Source organism: Neolamprologus multifasciatus, chromosome 3 (assembly GCF_963576455.1).
Source record: "Neolamprologus multifasciatus chromosome 3, fNeoMul1.2, whole genome shotgun sequence".
In the NCBI taxonomy this organism is placed as follows: Eukaryota; Metazoa; Chordata; class Actinopteri; order Cichliformes; family Cichlidae; genus Neolamprologus; species Neolamprologus multifasciatus.
Genome location: NC_140441.1, coordinates 3,806,759 through 3,820,776, shown reverse-complemented (window position 1 = coordinate 3,820,776; position 14,018 = coordinate 3,806,759). Strand labels below are relative to the sequence as shown.

The window sequence follows — 14,018 nt, the reverse complement described above, 5'->3', positions numbered from 1 at the left end:
GATTTTGCTCCATTTTAGCTGCAGAGGTCACAGAATGAAACCTTTTCTGAAGCTGAGAAAATAAAATGTTACTCAGTTGTGCAGCTGTTTAGCAGCTTTTATTTTAGACTTTCACTAGCTGGGCCCATATCCTCATTTTAGGTTTGGCAGCATGTTTTAGTAGACAAAGGCGAGTGGCTTAAACAAGAACTGAGCTACGATTTGGGGAAGGCCTCGAAGGGAACTGACGGCAGCTCCCTTCATCAGCCAGATCCCCCCGAATGCATCCCCTACAAGCTGTAAGAACTGTGCGTTACGAAGGTCAAAGACCTCTGCAGTAATGTAAGTGGTAGGCAGGCTGGTGAAGATAAGTAGCCCATTGCCTCAATAAGATGGTCTAGGATTGTGGATGGCTACACAAAATTAGGCAGAATTGGCAGGAGAGGAGATCAAAGGAAATTCTGGACAATTAAACACCTCTATAGATGAATGAAGGGAACCCTCAATTAGGTAGCAACATGGCTTAACTCTGAATTGAAACAGTGACGTATGCTGGAAATTTGAGACTTGTGGTAATGGCTTGATTGTTCATAAACATTTACGTGAGCTTGTCTTAGAGTAGAAGACAGAGAGGGGGTACCTGGCTGGTTAATTTACTTTTGGTAAGGTAGCGATAACTACTGTGCCGATTTCTGAAACAAACAAAGGTGATGGTGAGCAGTTTTGGAAGGGTTGGCTGATTTGAAAGAATGATTAGAGGAGAACTGCCTTCTATAATGATAACCCCCAAAACCGGCAGAGAGCCGAGTACAATACCACCAATCTGGACGACTGAACCTCATAGAAAATGACAATGCATTTGGGATATTGTCAGAACCAAATGCAACAGAAGGCAGAGTTCAGATGTATTAAAAGGAGTCTTAGAGGACAGAACCTGGCCCTGGAGGGATGGTAGGACGATAACCGGCAACCCAGTGCTGATAAATTGTTTTTGGTTTTTTGGGGGTTTTTTGGGCAAATGATTCAATTCAATTCAATTCAATTTTATTTATATAGCGCCAAATCACAACAAAAGTCGCCTCAAGGCGCTTCATAGATACAGAGAAAAACCCAACAATCATATGACCCCCTATGAGCAAGCACTTTGGCGACAGTGGGAAGGAAAAACTCCCTTTTAACAGGAAGAAACCTCCGGCAGAACCAGGCTCAGGGAGGGGCGGTCATCTGCTGCGACCGGTTGGGGTGAGAGAAGGAAGATAGGATAAAGACATGCTGTGGAAGAGAGACAGAGGTTAATAACAGATATGATTCAACACAGAGAGGTCTATTAACACATAGTGAGTGAGAAAGGTGACTGGAAAGGAAAAACTCAATGCATCATGGGAATCCCCCGGCAGCCTACATCTATTGCAGCATAACTAAGGGAGGATTTAGGGTCACCTGGTCCAGCCCTAACTATATGCTTTAGCAAAAAGGAAAGTTTTAAGCCTAATCTTAAAAGTAGAGATAGTGTCTGTCTCCCGAATCCAAACTGGAAGCTGGTTCCACAGAAGAGGGGCCTGAAAACTGAAGGCTCTCCCTCCCATTCTACTTTTAAATACTCTAGGAACAACAAGTAGGCCTGCAGAGCGGGAGCGAAGTGCTCTAATAGGGTGATATGGTACTACAAGGTCATTAAGATAAGATGGGGCCTGATTATTTAAGACCTTGTATGTGAGGAGCAGGATTTTGAATTCAATTCTGGATTTAACAGGAAGCCAATGAAGGGAAGCCAAAACAGGAGAAATATGCTCTCTCTTTCTAGTCCTTGTCAGTACTCTTGCTGCAGCATTTTGGATTAGCTGAAGGCTTTTCAGTGAGTTTTTTGGACATCCTGATAATAATGAATTGCAGTAGTCCAGCCTGGAAGTAATAAATGCATGAACTAGTTTTTCAGCGTCACTCTGAGACAGGATATTTCTAATTTTAGAGATGTTGCGCAAATGGAAGAACGCAGTCTTACATATTTGTTTAATATGTGCGTTGAAGGACATATCCTGGTCAAAAATGACTCCAAGGTTCCTCACAGTGTTACTGGAGGCCAAGGTAATGCCATCCAGAGTAAGAGTCTGGTTAGATACCATATTTCTAAGCTTTTCAGCGCCGAGTACAATGACCTCAGTTTTATCTGAGTTAAGAAGCAAAAAGTTAGTGGCCATCCAAGTCTTTATGTCTTTAAGACATTCCTGCAGTTTAACTAATTGGTGTGTGTTATCTGGCTTCATGGACAGATAGAGCTGGGTGTCATCTGCATAGCAGTGAAAATGTATGCTATGTCTTCTAATGATGCTGCCTAGGGGAAGCATGTATAATGATAGATTTCAGAAGCTGCCAGTCCAGTGCCGGAAAAGTGAGTTGTTGTGTTATGTGAAGGAAGGTTAGGGAAGAGAGAACCTGGTGCAAAAAAGTTTTCTGCTGCATTTGCAAATCAAACAGAGCCTGAGAACCTGGTGTCTAAGTACCAAAATGAATTGCTGCTGCTTAGCATAGGGAGGCTAGATGTGGAGAAATTGGCATCCCAGTGGTAGAAAAACTTGCTTTTGAATTTGCAAAGGAGAACCTGGTATAAGTGGTGGACCTTTCATAACTGCCACTGAGAACGGCAAACTCCCGGCACATCATTTTCAGTTCACCGTGGTCTTTCGCTACTCAGGTTAAACATAATATATAAGTCATTTAGACAACCTAAAAATGTTGTTTGGCTTTTTTCAGTGTTTTATTTGTTCGTGAGTAAATCGGTTTGGCTGAGATTAAAGTTATTAGATTAGATTAGATAAAATAAACCTTTATTAATCCCCCGGGTGGGTTTTTGCAAATGATAGTTGGCGAAGATCTGGCATACTAAAGGCAGAAGAGTTCCCTGCTGCTTTTGCAATGATAGATGCAGAGAAAGAGAGAGAAAGAATCTTGCCTCCCAGTGCCGAGAGGGTTCATTGTTGCTTTGCATATAAAGAATCAATGCGGACAAACAAGCATCCCAGTGGTAGAAAAACTCGCTGCCGCATTTGTGAAAGAGGGATAGAAGGAAGGGAAACTGGCATCCCAGGACCAGTGTGTGGAGCATCAGGAGCTTGAAGCAGCAGTGTTGGAGTTTTCCACTTTTCTCTCCTGTAGCTGGACTCACTCAGAGGAAGCTGCTAGTTTGGTCTGAACTCAGTCTGATTGTCTCTCTTTACCGTCCTGTTTCCTGTATTATCTTTGTCTTTATACCAAGCTTCTTATTAAATTCCACTTTATTTTCTTTTTCCATTTTTTCCGGTGCTTCTCGTTCGCCGGTAACATACATACACTGCAGCAACACAGTGCCATCTAGTGGCTGATGCATAGGTCAACAGGTTACATCTCCCTTCTTTAAAAAAAGAACAAAACAACAAAGCAACTCAGGCTTGTAAAATTTGTCAGGCAACTGAAATTACGGGAATAAACATCCTGAGCAACATCCATTAATATCATAGCATTCGGCTCAATACTGGCTACATCATTACCATAATAAACAGATGCATTTAGTGACATCATTGGAACAACAAACATGTGAACAGCTGTTTTTTTTTGTTGTTGTTGTTTTTAGGGCAGCGATCCACCTGCACCCTTTTCAATATTACAGGTCCAAGACCTGTCTTGGTTTAGTAACACGCCCATATCGAGTTGTGTATCAGGGTGTTGTCTTTATCAGGGGGCTCCACAAGCGGGGGCTGAGAAACCACATCGCTGTCATTGCTGTTGACTGTCGGTTGAATGAACTCATCACCTCCTACGCTGTTTCTGCCTTCGCGGAGGTGTCGGCGGTTACGGCGATAAACTTGTCTTGTATCTGTGGTTATGTTGTAGCTTCTGGACGTGTCTGCACAACTCGTGACCATAGCTGGTTTCCAGGAACCATCTTGTTGACGGAACCGGACCGGTGTGCCAGGATATAGTTGAGGCAGATTTCGGGCTGCTCTGTTGAAATAAGTCTGCTGGCGCTGCTGGCAGACTTCTCTCCTCACACGCACTGTTTGCTGGCAAACTACTTGTGGTTCCAGCTGTTTTGGTGTTGCAGGGAGGATGGAGCGGAGTCTCCGGCTCATGAGTAGTTGTGCAGGCGACTTTAAGTTGTCCACGGGGGTGTTCCGGTATTCTAATAGGCTCAAGTAGGGATCCTTATGTTCAGCTTTGGCCTTGTCCAGTAGTTTTTTTGCTGTCTGGACAGTCTTTTTGGCTAGGCCGTTGCTCTGTGGGTAATGGGGGCTAGTAGTGTTGTGGGTGAAACTCCATGACTTTGCGAACTGTTGGAAATTACTTGAAGCATAGCACGGGCCGTTGTCACTAATCACTGACTCTGGAATACCATGCCTGGCCATGGCTGACTTTAGTTTGCAGATCACTGCTTCTGCAGTGCAGCTGTACAGTCTTTCCAACTCGAAGAACCTACTATAGTAATCTACAATGATCATGTAGTCTTCTGAGTTCCAAGTAAACAGATTAGTTTCTATAACCTGCCACGGTCTTTCTGGTATTGCATTTGACAGCAGGGGCTCCTTGGGGTTAGCAGTTTGTCTTTCCTGGCATGTGCTGCAGGCTCCGACTGCTTCCTTAATCTGCTTTCCCATGCCTGGCCAAAACAGAAGGTCTCTGGCTCTGTTTTTACTCTTTTCTATGCCCATATGGCTGGAGTGAATCCGATCTATCATGTCCTTTCTGAGCCTTTTTGGGATGATCATTTTCTCTCCTTTAAACATGATCCCATATATCTGTGAGATCTCATCCTTGTGGTTCCAAAACTCCTGGATGTCAGGCAGACATTGAGACCTTTTATCCAGCCATCCACCCAATGTGGTCCTTCTCAGAGTGTTGAGCTGAGGGTCCTGGCCTGTTTTGTTTCTTATCTGATCAGTAACAGGTATGTTGCTGAGGACTGTGTGGATCTGCACATCCATTCCGTCACATAGTAATTTATCGTAGAACTCTATGGATTTCCGGGAGAGCGAGTCGGCTACCGGGATGTCTTTCCCTGGCTTGTGGATGATGCTGATGTTATACTTTTGCAGCTGTAGTATCATCCTCTGTAGCCGTGGTGGTGCTGATACTAGTGGCTTGTGGTCCGATTCAATGGTCACATGTCGACTGTACATGTACTCGTGGAACCACTTGCAGCCAAAGAGAACAGCATACAGCTTCTTTTCTATTTGGGCATAGTTCTGCTCAGTGCTGTTAAGTGACTTGGATGCGTAGGCGACTGGCTTACCGTCCTGCAGCATCACAGCACTGAGGCCACTTTTGGGTGCATCGACCTGGAGTCGTAGCACTTTCTTGGGGTTGAAGAAGGAGAGAACTGGGCCTGGTTCTCTAGTGATCAGTTCCTTCATTTGTTGAAAGGATCTGTCATGGTTCTTGTCCCATACAAACTCACTGTCCTGCTTTAACAGCTGGCGGAGCGGCGCGTTTATCTCTGACAGGTGTGGGGCAAATCTTGCTAAATAATTAACTATCCCAGCACTGTTTCCAGTTCTCCCCTGTTCTGGGGGCGCCATGTCTTGGACTGCTTTTACTTTTTGTGGATCTGGTTTTAGTCCTTCGTGTGACAATGTGTGACCAAAGTAACTGACCTCTTTGACGCAGATGGTGCACTTGTCAGGGTTCAGTTTTACACTTCTCTCCCTGCTGCGTTGCAGCATGGTCCTTAGGTTGTCATCATGTTCCTGTTTGGTTCCTCCGAAGACCAACACGTCATCCACAATGGCTGCCACGCCCCTCAGGCCTTTGTAGGGCTCATCCACGCGTTGCTGGAACTCTTCCTGGGTTGAGATTATCCCGAATGGCAGCCTGAGGAAGCGGTACCTGCCAAACACAGTATTAAATGTGGTTAACAGAGATGATTTGTGGCTTAGCTTAATGGCCCAGTAGCCTGATCTGGCATCCAAAACACTAAAATACTTGTACCCAGCAAGTTTTGTGGTGACATCCTCCCAGGTGGGTAGAGGGTAATGGGGTCTTTGTATGGCCTTGTTGAGGGGTCTGGGGTCCAGACACTAGATGGCAACACCCTCTAGTGGCTGATGCAAACATAGATCAACATGTTATATTTCCTGGTTTGTTGTATTTGAGTGAAGATGGCCATGTTTCTGGAAGGCATGGATAGCCTGGAAGCCTAGGTGCAGCTGTCCTTGAAACGCCATCTTGGCAAAGTCTGTCATCAAGAACTTGGGCTCGGCCATCGATGAGGAGAGAGATTTAAAACTGATCTTCTTGGGCATTTTAACCTGGGTAACTATTCCTCCTCTTGTGTAATGTGTGGCGATCCCTGACCATTTCATCTGTATTTGGGTACCCACAGTCTTTAGCAAGCAGTTTCAGTTCTGTAATAAACTGTTCAAATGCCTCATTTTCACCCTGCATCTTTTCATGGAACCTATATCTGGCGTAGATTGGGTTAGCTTTCAGTGTGATGTAATCGTAGTACGTTTGAAGCTTTCGGGAGTCGTCTGCAGTGAGCATCCACGTGTTGTAGACATCCCGTCCCTTCTCACTGACCCATAGAAGAAGGTAGCTGCATTTGTCTGCCTCCTCCTTCCCCCGAAGAGGACCAGCGAACATCAGCTCGGCGTGCTGCTTGAAGCGCCGCCATGCCTCGGGCGGGTTGCTAGAGTCCCAATCCATGCGCGGTGTGGGAACGCCGTAAGCCTCAATGTCTGCGCTGTCCAATGGCGAGGGATTGCGTAGAAAACCGCTACTCTGACAGTTCTCTGCAGCAACACAGTGCCATCTAGTGGCTGATGCAAACATAGATCAACATGTTATATTTCCTGGTTTGTTGCATTTGAGTGACATAAAGGCCAGAAATTCATTCAACTTCCTCCTATAAATTTGCAAGCTGTAAAGCTATGGAAGCCCGTTTTCACCACACAAAAAAAAGTATACATATCTTAAAATTTCGAGATATTTTTCTCAAAATTTTGAATAGTAACTGGAAATTTTGAGAAAATAACTTGACAGTTTGAGTTATGGATACTTTTTTTTGTGTGGCGGAAACGGGCTTCCATAGACAGCACAGTGCATATGTTTGTTGCAGGTCAGAAATGAAACCTTTTCTGATGCTGAGAAAATAAAGCGTGACTTATTGGTGCAGATATTTGGCAGTTTTTATTTTAGACTTTGTTCTGGTTATTGTTCAGTTTCCCCTGCAGTGTAAGTGTAATTCAGGCAGACAAACAGAGGTGGATAAGGTGGATTCACTTGTGCAAAAGACAAACTGAAATGGATTGTCACCAGAGCATTCTGACCAGTCTACCTGGTGATAGGTTTACCACAACTGATGACTTGTTCAATTAAGGTAAATACAACCACGTCACTTATGAAGAAGACACACAGCTTATCATGTTGTAGTTTTAAAACATCTAAAATCACTGTTTTTAATTCATTTGCTAGATTAGCTGCTAGCATACCCACTTTGTTTGAGGCTTTTTGCTAGCTAGTTAGTGACACTACACACCTGTTACTCTAATAGTCTGTATTTTTTAATGACTCAGCACTCCTTAGTTTTTGTTATCCATATTTAGAAAGATGACATTAGCTGTACACTCCAGAGGCCCAGAGTTACTGTTAATATCAGAAATGTAATGCTGTCCCTTATGATTTTAAGGTTAGACTGAGGATGATCTAAAACTGAAGATTTAAACACTTTTAGATCCATTTATATTTTACAGTTATAGAGCACTTTGCAGCCTGCTAACATGGAAACTACATAAAAACAGCACAAGGTTTCATAAAAGTGTAATTTGTTCTTTTCATTTAATTTAATAATAGAGTCTACATTATTAACAGCTAAACTCACCCTGGCAGAAAATTGGTGTGGAAGACCATCAGGACCAAGCTGGGTTTCCTGGGTCCAGAGATTTGGAGAAACTTTCTCCCTTACTTTCATAACAGCTGTGCTGTGCCAGATGTTATGTTGAGCCACTGAGAGGCATCAACATCAGTATCGACTACAATAAAGTTTAACCGACGTATTGATGTAATTAATAACAGGAGTCCAAGGAGGAAGTGATGGAAATGACAACACAAAGCAAGGTCAAAAAGTCTTTATTCAACCACGAGTCTCTGCTCAGCCATGGTTGTTACCATGGTTACCCATCATGATGCTGCGTGTTGTCAGGGAGACAGTGGGGCAGGGTTTCTACAAATAAGACTTAATTACTCAAACCATCTGTGAATGATGTCTGAACTACATTTAATTTACATTTTTCTCTTTACAGAAAGAATTCAAAGACCGTGTGTGCCTGTCTGTGTGTGCGTGGGCTAAACGTCGAGGACGTAGGTCTTGTAGAGGCGGTTCATCTGCTCCAGGAAGATGAAGGTGAGGACGGTGTGCGGGCCGAGGCGGGCATAGTACGGAGTGAAACCTTTCCACAGAGAGAAGAAGCCCTCCTTCCCCACCACTCGAACCAGCACCTCCTGATCATGACACAGATGATTCAGTCGGTGCCCAGAATATAAACACTTATTACCAGAACAAGTTATATTAATACAGGCTGAACATTGGTTCAGTGAGAGTATATCAGTCCTCTCACTGGCCACTTCATTAGGAACACCTGTTAAACTTCTTTGACTTATGTTTTATCAGCCAATCACATGGCAGTGACTCAGTGCATTGTCCTGTCATGACCACGGTGTACAGATTTCCTGATATCTGCAGGATAACACATGTCAAAAACCTCCATTCATCTCTAACGTAATAAAATAAGTTCACTGTACTCCAATGGCCTGACTCTAATGGTGCATTTTCCTCATCGTGGAGAAACTGACAAACCTGCAGCAGCTGTGTGATGATATGATATTAATATGGAGCAAAATCCTTGTTAAATTTATTAAGATTTAAAGAGTTCTGAAGATAAAACGTGTTACTAGCGATGTGCACCTAATAAAGAGGCCTGTCAATGTGTATTGCGGATTGTCAAAAACTGATTATGTTACACAAAGAACATAAAAGATACACAAGTAACCTGTACAAATACTTCAAAATCACAGCGTTTCCAGAAACAATATTACATTATTTATTCATCAGCTCATCTACTTTCAGAGCATTATTTAACTTTCATGCTAAAAAAAAAAAAAAAAAAAAAAAGATTTTAATGACTTAAATGTAATAATAAAAACAAGTAAAAACAAATAAAATTGGCGACTCACCAAACCATTTTTATACTCGGGCTTCCCGTCGATCATCTTCATGTTCTGGATCCTGCCAAGAAAAAGAAGAAGGTGGTCAGACTCAGCTCGACCACAGAAGAAGAGTTCATCAAACGCCTTCAGTCTCACCTGGTCTTTACGATGTCGACGGGCATCGAGGCTGCCGTGGTAACCAGACCACTGATCATACTGGCACAGAAGTGACACAGAATATCGTCTCCAAAATAACCTGAAAACACAAACATATTCATGAAGCGTGTGCATCACTGCAAGACTGTGTGTGTGCGTGCGTGCGTTGGGCACCTGAGTCGAGCAGCGCCTGTTTGGACTGAGAGTACGAGGCCAGTTGAGCGGCGTTCACGACCACCGCTCGAGCCATGGTGGGAATGCAACCCTGCAACAACAGAGTCGTCATCAGCTCAGTTATTAAAAACACCCAAAGAGACTCGAGAAAGCTGCTGAACCAACAAACAGACGTGAACGCTCCACAGATGACGTCTGGAGTCTTTTCTGTGGGAAATGAACCAGCGAGGGTAGAGGTGGAGGGATGTCAGCGACCCTCAGAGCATGCTGTAGCTCTGATTAACAGTTTCAGCTTTTTATCGTCTTTGATTCAGCAGAATAGCTGAGATCAGTCCTGGTTTAGGTTTCAGCACTTAAATCCTCATTTTATTACTAACGCTCATCAGGAAATTTGATTTAAAAATCAATTAACTTTTGTTATTTATATTACAGCAGTCGCACACAAATTACTCCATAAAATGAAAGGACAAGTGTCAAATTTTGTTAATCATATAGTGAGAATTTCATGGATGAAGCTTTTAGATTCCTGCAAGCAGAATTTTTGAATTTTTTTTTAAGTGAAAAGATTAAAATGTTACTACCAAGTGTTTATAACTGAACAAAAACTGAGGCACTGTAATGACCCAGTATTCAGTTTATCTGACCCATGTTTGCACCATCTTTGGTGGGAAAACTGTTGCAAAAGGAAAAGAACTAATAATGAGGAAAAAAAGAAAGACGATGCAGAGATAAGAAAAAAAGAAGATCCCTGTCCTTCCCGTCTTGGAGCAACTGTGACCACGTAATTTCCTCTGGGAATAATAAAGTATTCTGATTCTGATACATTGAAAAAGACTGCAACACTGCCCTCTGCTGCCCCATGGAAATACTGCAGATGGTCAGAGTAAAGTGCTTTGCAATAAAAAATGTTTCAGTTAAAATTTTTAATAAAGATAAAAATAATTACATTTTTTAAATTCAGTTTGAAATTACTTAAGATATTTATAGACACATTTTTTTAACAAGGGCTGTAAAAACTAATAAAACAAAGTCTCTAAATCCATGAGCGTTTCTTCAATCGATGTATTTTACCTGCAGAGTTAAAATTAATCTAAAAAGCAGCGAATACTGCACCACAGTCTCGTGCAACGATTAGATTAGAGATTTGTGTTTGACAAGAGACCCAGATTTAAAACATGTGATATCTTTCAGTTTGGAAATGGTTTAGAAGAAAAACTAAGAATTTTGGGAAAATAAATGTTTTGGAAACATGAGGATAAGCTGTGAAAAAGCCAAATTCTAAAATATTGGAGAAACAAAACTGAGGTTTTTGCTCAGGATTCGCAGTGAACTGCAAGAGTTTTTTTCCCTTCAATAAAAGCTGCAGCCGTAGCTCATTAACTGCTTTCACACATTAATAACAGTACAACGGCTTGAAAAACTAAATACTTAAATAAGAAAAAAAAGAACTAATGTAATGTTTGTGTGATGTTAAATCGGGCAGCATCTACTCAGGGTGAAGGACCACTTTAAACGATCCAAACCTTTTTATCAATTAAAATTTCTACATTAAATTACTGCATCTGGACTAATGGCTACTCATTCAGGCCCAAGTGAAGAAAATGATGGCGATGATGATGATGGTAGGCTCACCCTCCACAGCGTAGTGACGCCTTCCTCTTTGGTTATTCGAATGAGGGCATTAAAAACATTCTTGTATCCTCTCCGCTGGTCTGCAGGTAACCTGGAGACACAAACGGCGAGGAAGACGCCTGCGAGTCATTTTGTGTCCATGCCGAGCAGAGAAAGCTGCTCGAAGGTAAACAGAGTCTCACCGTCCATCGGCCGTCATCCTGATCAGCGCCACCTCTGCTGGCGTCCCCACAAATGCTCCAATGGCTCCAGCTGTCATACCAATCAGAGCCTGTAGGGGGAGCACACTGTTGCTCAGCAGCATGGAGGGTGCTATGGCATCTACACCTTTACCACTGATTAAAAGCTTTCTACAGGCTTCAGGTTAGATGATTTCAGAGCTCATAAGCCTTTCACTCTTTCAGCCCACCTTGAGGAAGAAGTTCGGCGGCCGGCCGTCACTGCTGGTCATTTTCTCGAACAGGATGGTGTAGATTCCCAGACGGGTCGTCGTGTAGGTCGCCTGACGCAAAAGACCTGCTGACAGACTGACAAACACACAAAGAAACTAACAGTGAAGCAGGGAGATGAAACGCGAGTTAAAATGATAAAAAACAGGATGGGGCGAAGCGCTGGTACCCGGTGTAGATGCCTCCCACGCCCTCGTTTTTCAGGATGGAGAACAAGGCGTGGAAGCTGGTTTTATACTCTCGAGCCTTCGTCCCCTGACCGCTCAGCTGCATCCTGTTCTTCACCAGGTCCAACGGCTGCACGAAGACGGTCGCGCCCATCCTGCAGAAACAGGATAGGTACGTTTATTAAAGCTGAAGCATTACTGAGAAAACATGAAAGTAAATTCAAAGACACAACAAAACCCGGGAGCGCAGACTTGTTTTCATGTATCTGACACTTTATTTCAGATGTCTGGACAGATTTAAATCATAACTTATAAAATGAGACCTTTGGACTGACTGTTCCAACGACCTCCACTGAAATCCAAACAATGTGATCAAAATAAATCAAAGTTCACTTGAAAAGTTCTTTTTATTTGAAAAGAACATCAGGGAGGAGTTTTACAGTTAAGGGAGCCAGTAAAAACTAAAACATGGCAGGTTGTTTAAGCGCAGTTCGAGAACAGAGGTGTTTTGCACTTCTGTTAGCAGTGAAGCTGCAGCGATGTGGTAACTCTGCAGCGATAAGTTATCAGGGACTGGAAGAGCTGGTACTGTGAGTTTATCAGGAGGTGAGAGTTTAGCCTGCCTTAGAAAACACTGACGGCAGCAGGTGAGAGAGCACAGATTAACTCGTGATGATGAAAACCTGCCCGGGGCAGCGATTCTTGTCTTTTAAATCAGAACACGTCCATTTATTCGTCTCAAATGAAGCTTCACAGAAGAGCGTGCTGGGATCCTGACGAATAACAAATTACAAACTGTAAAATTAGAGATGATGCAGAAATACCTCTAAATTATCTCTGATTCACACCAAATATGGATTAAAATATAAATGAAGTAAGGCCTAATCTGCAAAGCTACAGCTCTAATATTTAGTCATGCCATTATTTTTAACTTTTATAGTTTCTGAGATGTATATATATGAAAAAAGGTGTGCAGGTTTGAAATAAAGTCAACTGTTGACAACATCTCACTGAGTTTGTAAGAAGCAGCCATACTGTCAACATTTGGCGACCTTCAACTGTTTATTATGAGGCTGTTTAACCTGTTTAACCTGCTAAGGTAACCTGACACACACACACTCAAGTAAACGTTCAGTTTAAGACGATAGTTTGAGTAATGTTCTCCATATTTCCTCTCATACACTCATGTGAACCTTCATGTCAGCATACGTTCACTAATCCCTGTGAGCCAAAAGGTCAAATTGTTCAGTTGATCATTTTTTTCTATTTTTGGATCAGTATGATGTCAGAGACCCCTGTTCAGTGAGGGGCATCCAATCACTGAGGCGCAGTATGAGGTAATTATTGAGATTATAATTTTAATTCATTCATCAAATTATTAATTGGCTTAATGAACCCTAACTTTTATTATTTATTTATTAACCTTTATTAAAAACCTCTTTTTCAAGGGAGACTTTTATGATACATGATTAAATTTGTAAATGTTTTGTGATGAACATGGATCAGAGTTTAACTGAACCTGATTTCAGAGTTTAGAGGACTCTAAACCATCCCGGCTAACAATTAGCATGCTAACGGGAACTCGGCTAGTGCCGAGCTCAGACCGGGGAGCCGACGTCAGGTCCCCCTGACTGGTGCCACCTCCCCTTATCTGCTGTCAGAGTTTACTTTAGAGAAGCTTCGCTGCCAATCCAGCGTTAGCCTGCTAGCACTCCTCGTTGTAAAGCCCAGGCGGGAGGTTTTAACTAATAATTTCCCGGTGATACAAGCGGAACATTTTCAGGACTTTTACGAGTTTGCATGTTTAAATGTGTTCTGGTGAGAAAAAAGGGGCAGGAAGCTCTACTCGAACATGGCTAGCTAACACATGCAGACAGGTGCCCAGATTTCGTCATGACACCGGTGTGCTGATGAAAAACGTCCCCGCGGAGTTATCGGGGTGCAGCCCGTCCTGTGACAGCCAGCATCAGCTGCTAACAGCTAACCATCAGCGTGTCGCCCCGCCGCAGTAACGGCCTCCATGCTGTCCTTTAAACCGCACAGAGGTTTGACACGGAGCGGGTTCAAACTGACCAGAGCTCTCCTCTGACCCCTGACATTAGCGCGATAGCATGGCAGCTAGCCGCATCACTTACCCAGCCAGACCCCCAAACAGGAACTTGATGGCCTTCGGGGAGGTCTTGGGCTTCGCATCCGCCATGTTTCCCCCGATCGGTCAGTGGCCGCAGAGTCTGCGTTCAGATTTCTGCCGCCCGCCTGCCTGTGTGCCTTTGGGCCGAGCTTTCCG

General features: G+C 43.2%; 1 protein-coding gene across 1 annotated transcript; it reads right to left on the bottom strand.

Annotated features, from left to right (window-relative positions):
* Positions 1 to 8,060: 8,060 nt before the first annotated feature.
* Positions 8,061 to 14,008, bottom strand: slc25a11 (solute carrier family 25 member 11). The gene is made up of 9 exons (XM_085154518.1): positions 13,867 to 14,008; positions 11,734 to 11,886; positions 11,525 to 11,642; positions 11,298 to 11,386; positions 11,116 to 11,206; positions 9,484 to 9,574; positions 9,310 to 9,409; positions 9,181 to 9,232; positions 8,061 to 8,448 (listed from the first exon to the last, which is right to left on the bottom strand). Exons 1-9 carry the CDS (start codon positions 13,929 to 13,931, stop codon positions 8,293 to 8,295), a joined length of 915 nt encoding a protein of 304 aa, XP_085010644.1. The 5' UTR covers positions 13,932 to 14,008; the 3' UTR covers positions 8,061 to 8,292.
* Between the last annotated feature and the right edge of the window lie 10 nt (positions 14,009 to 14,018).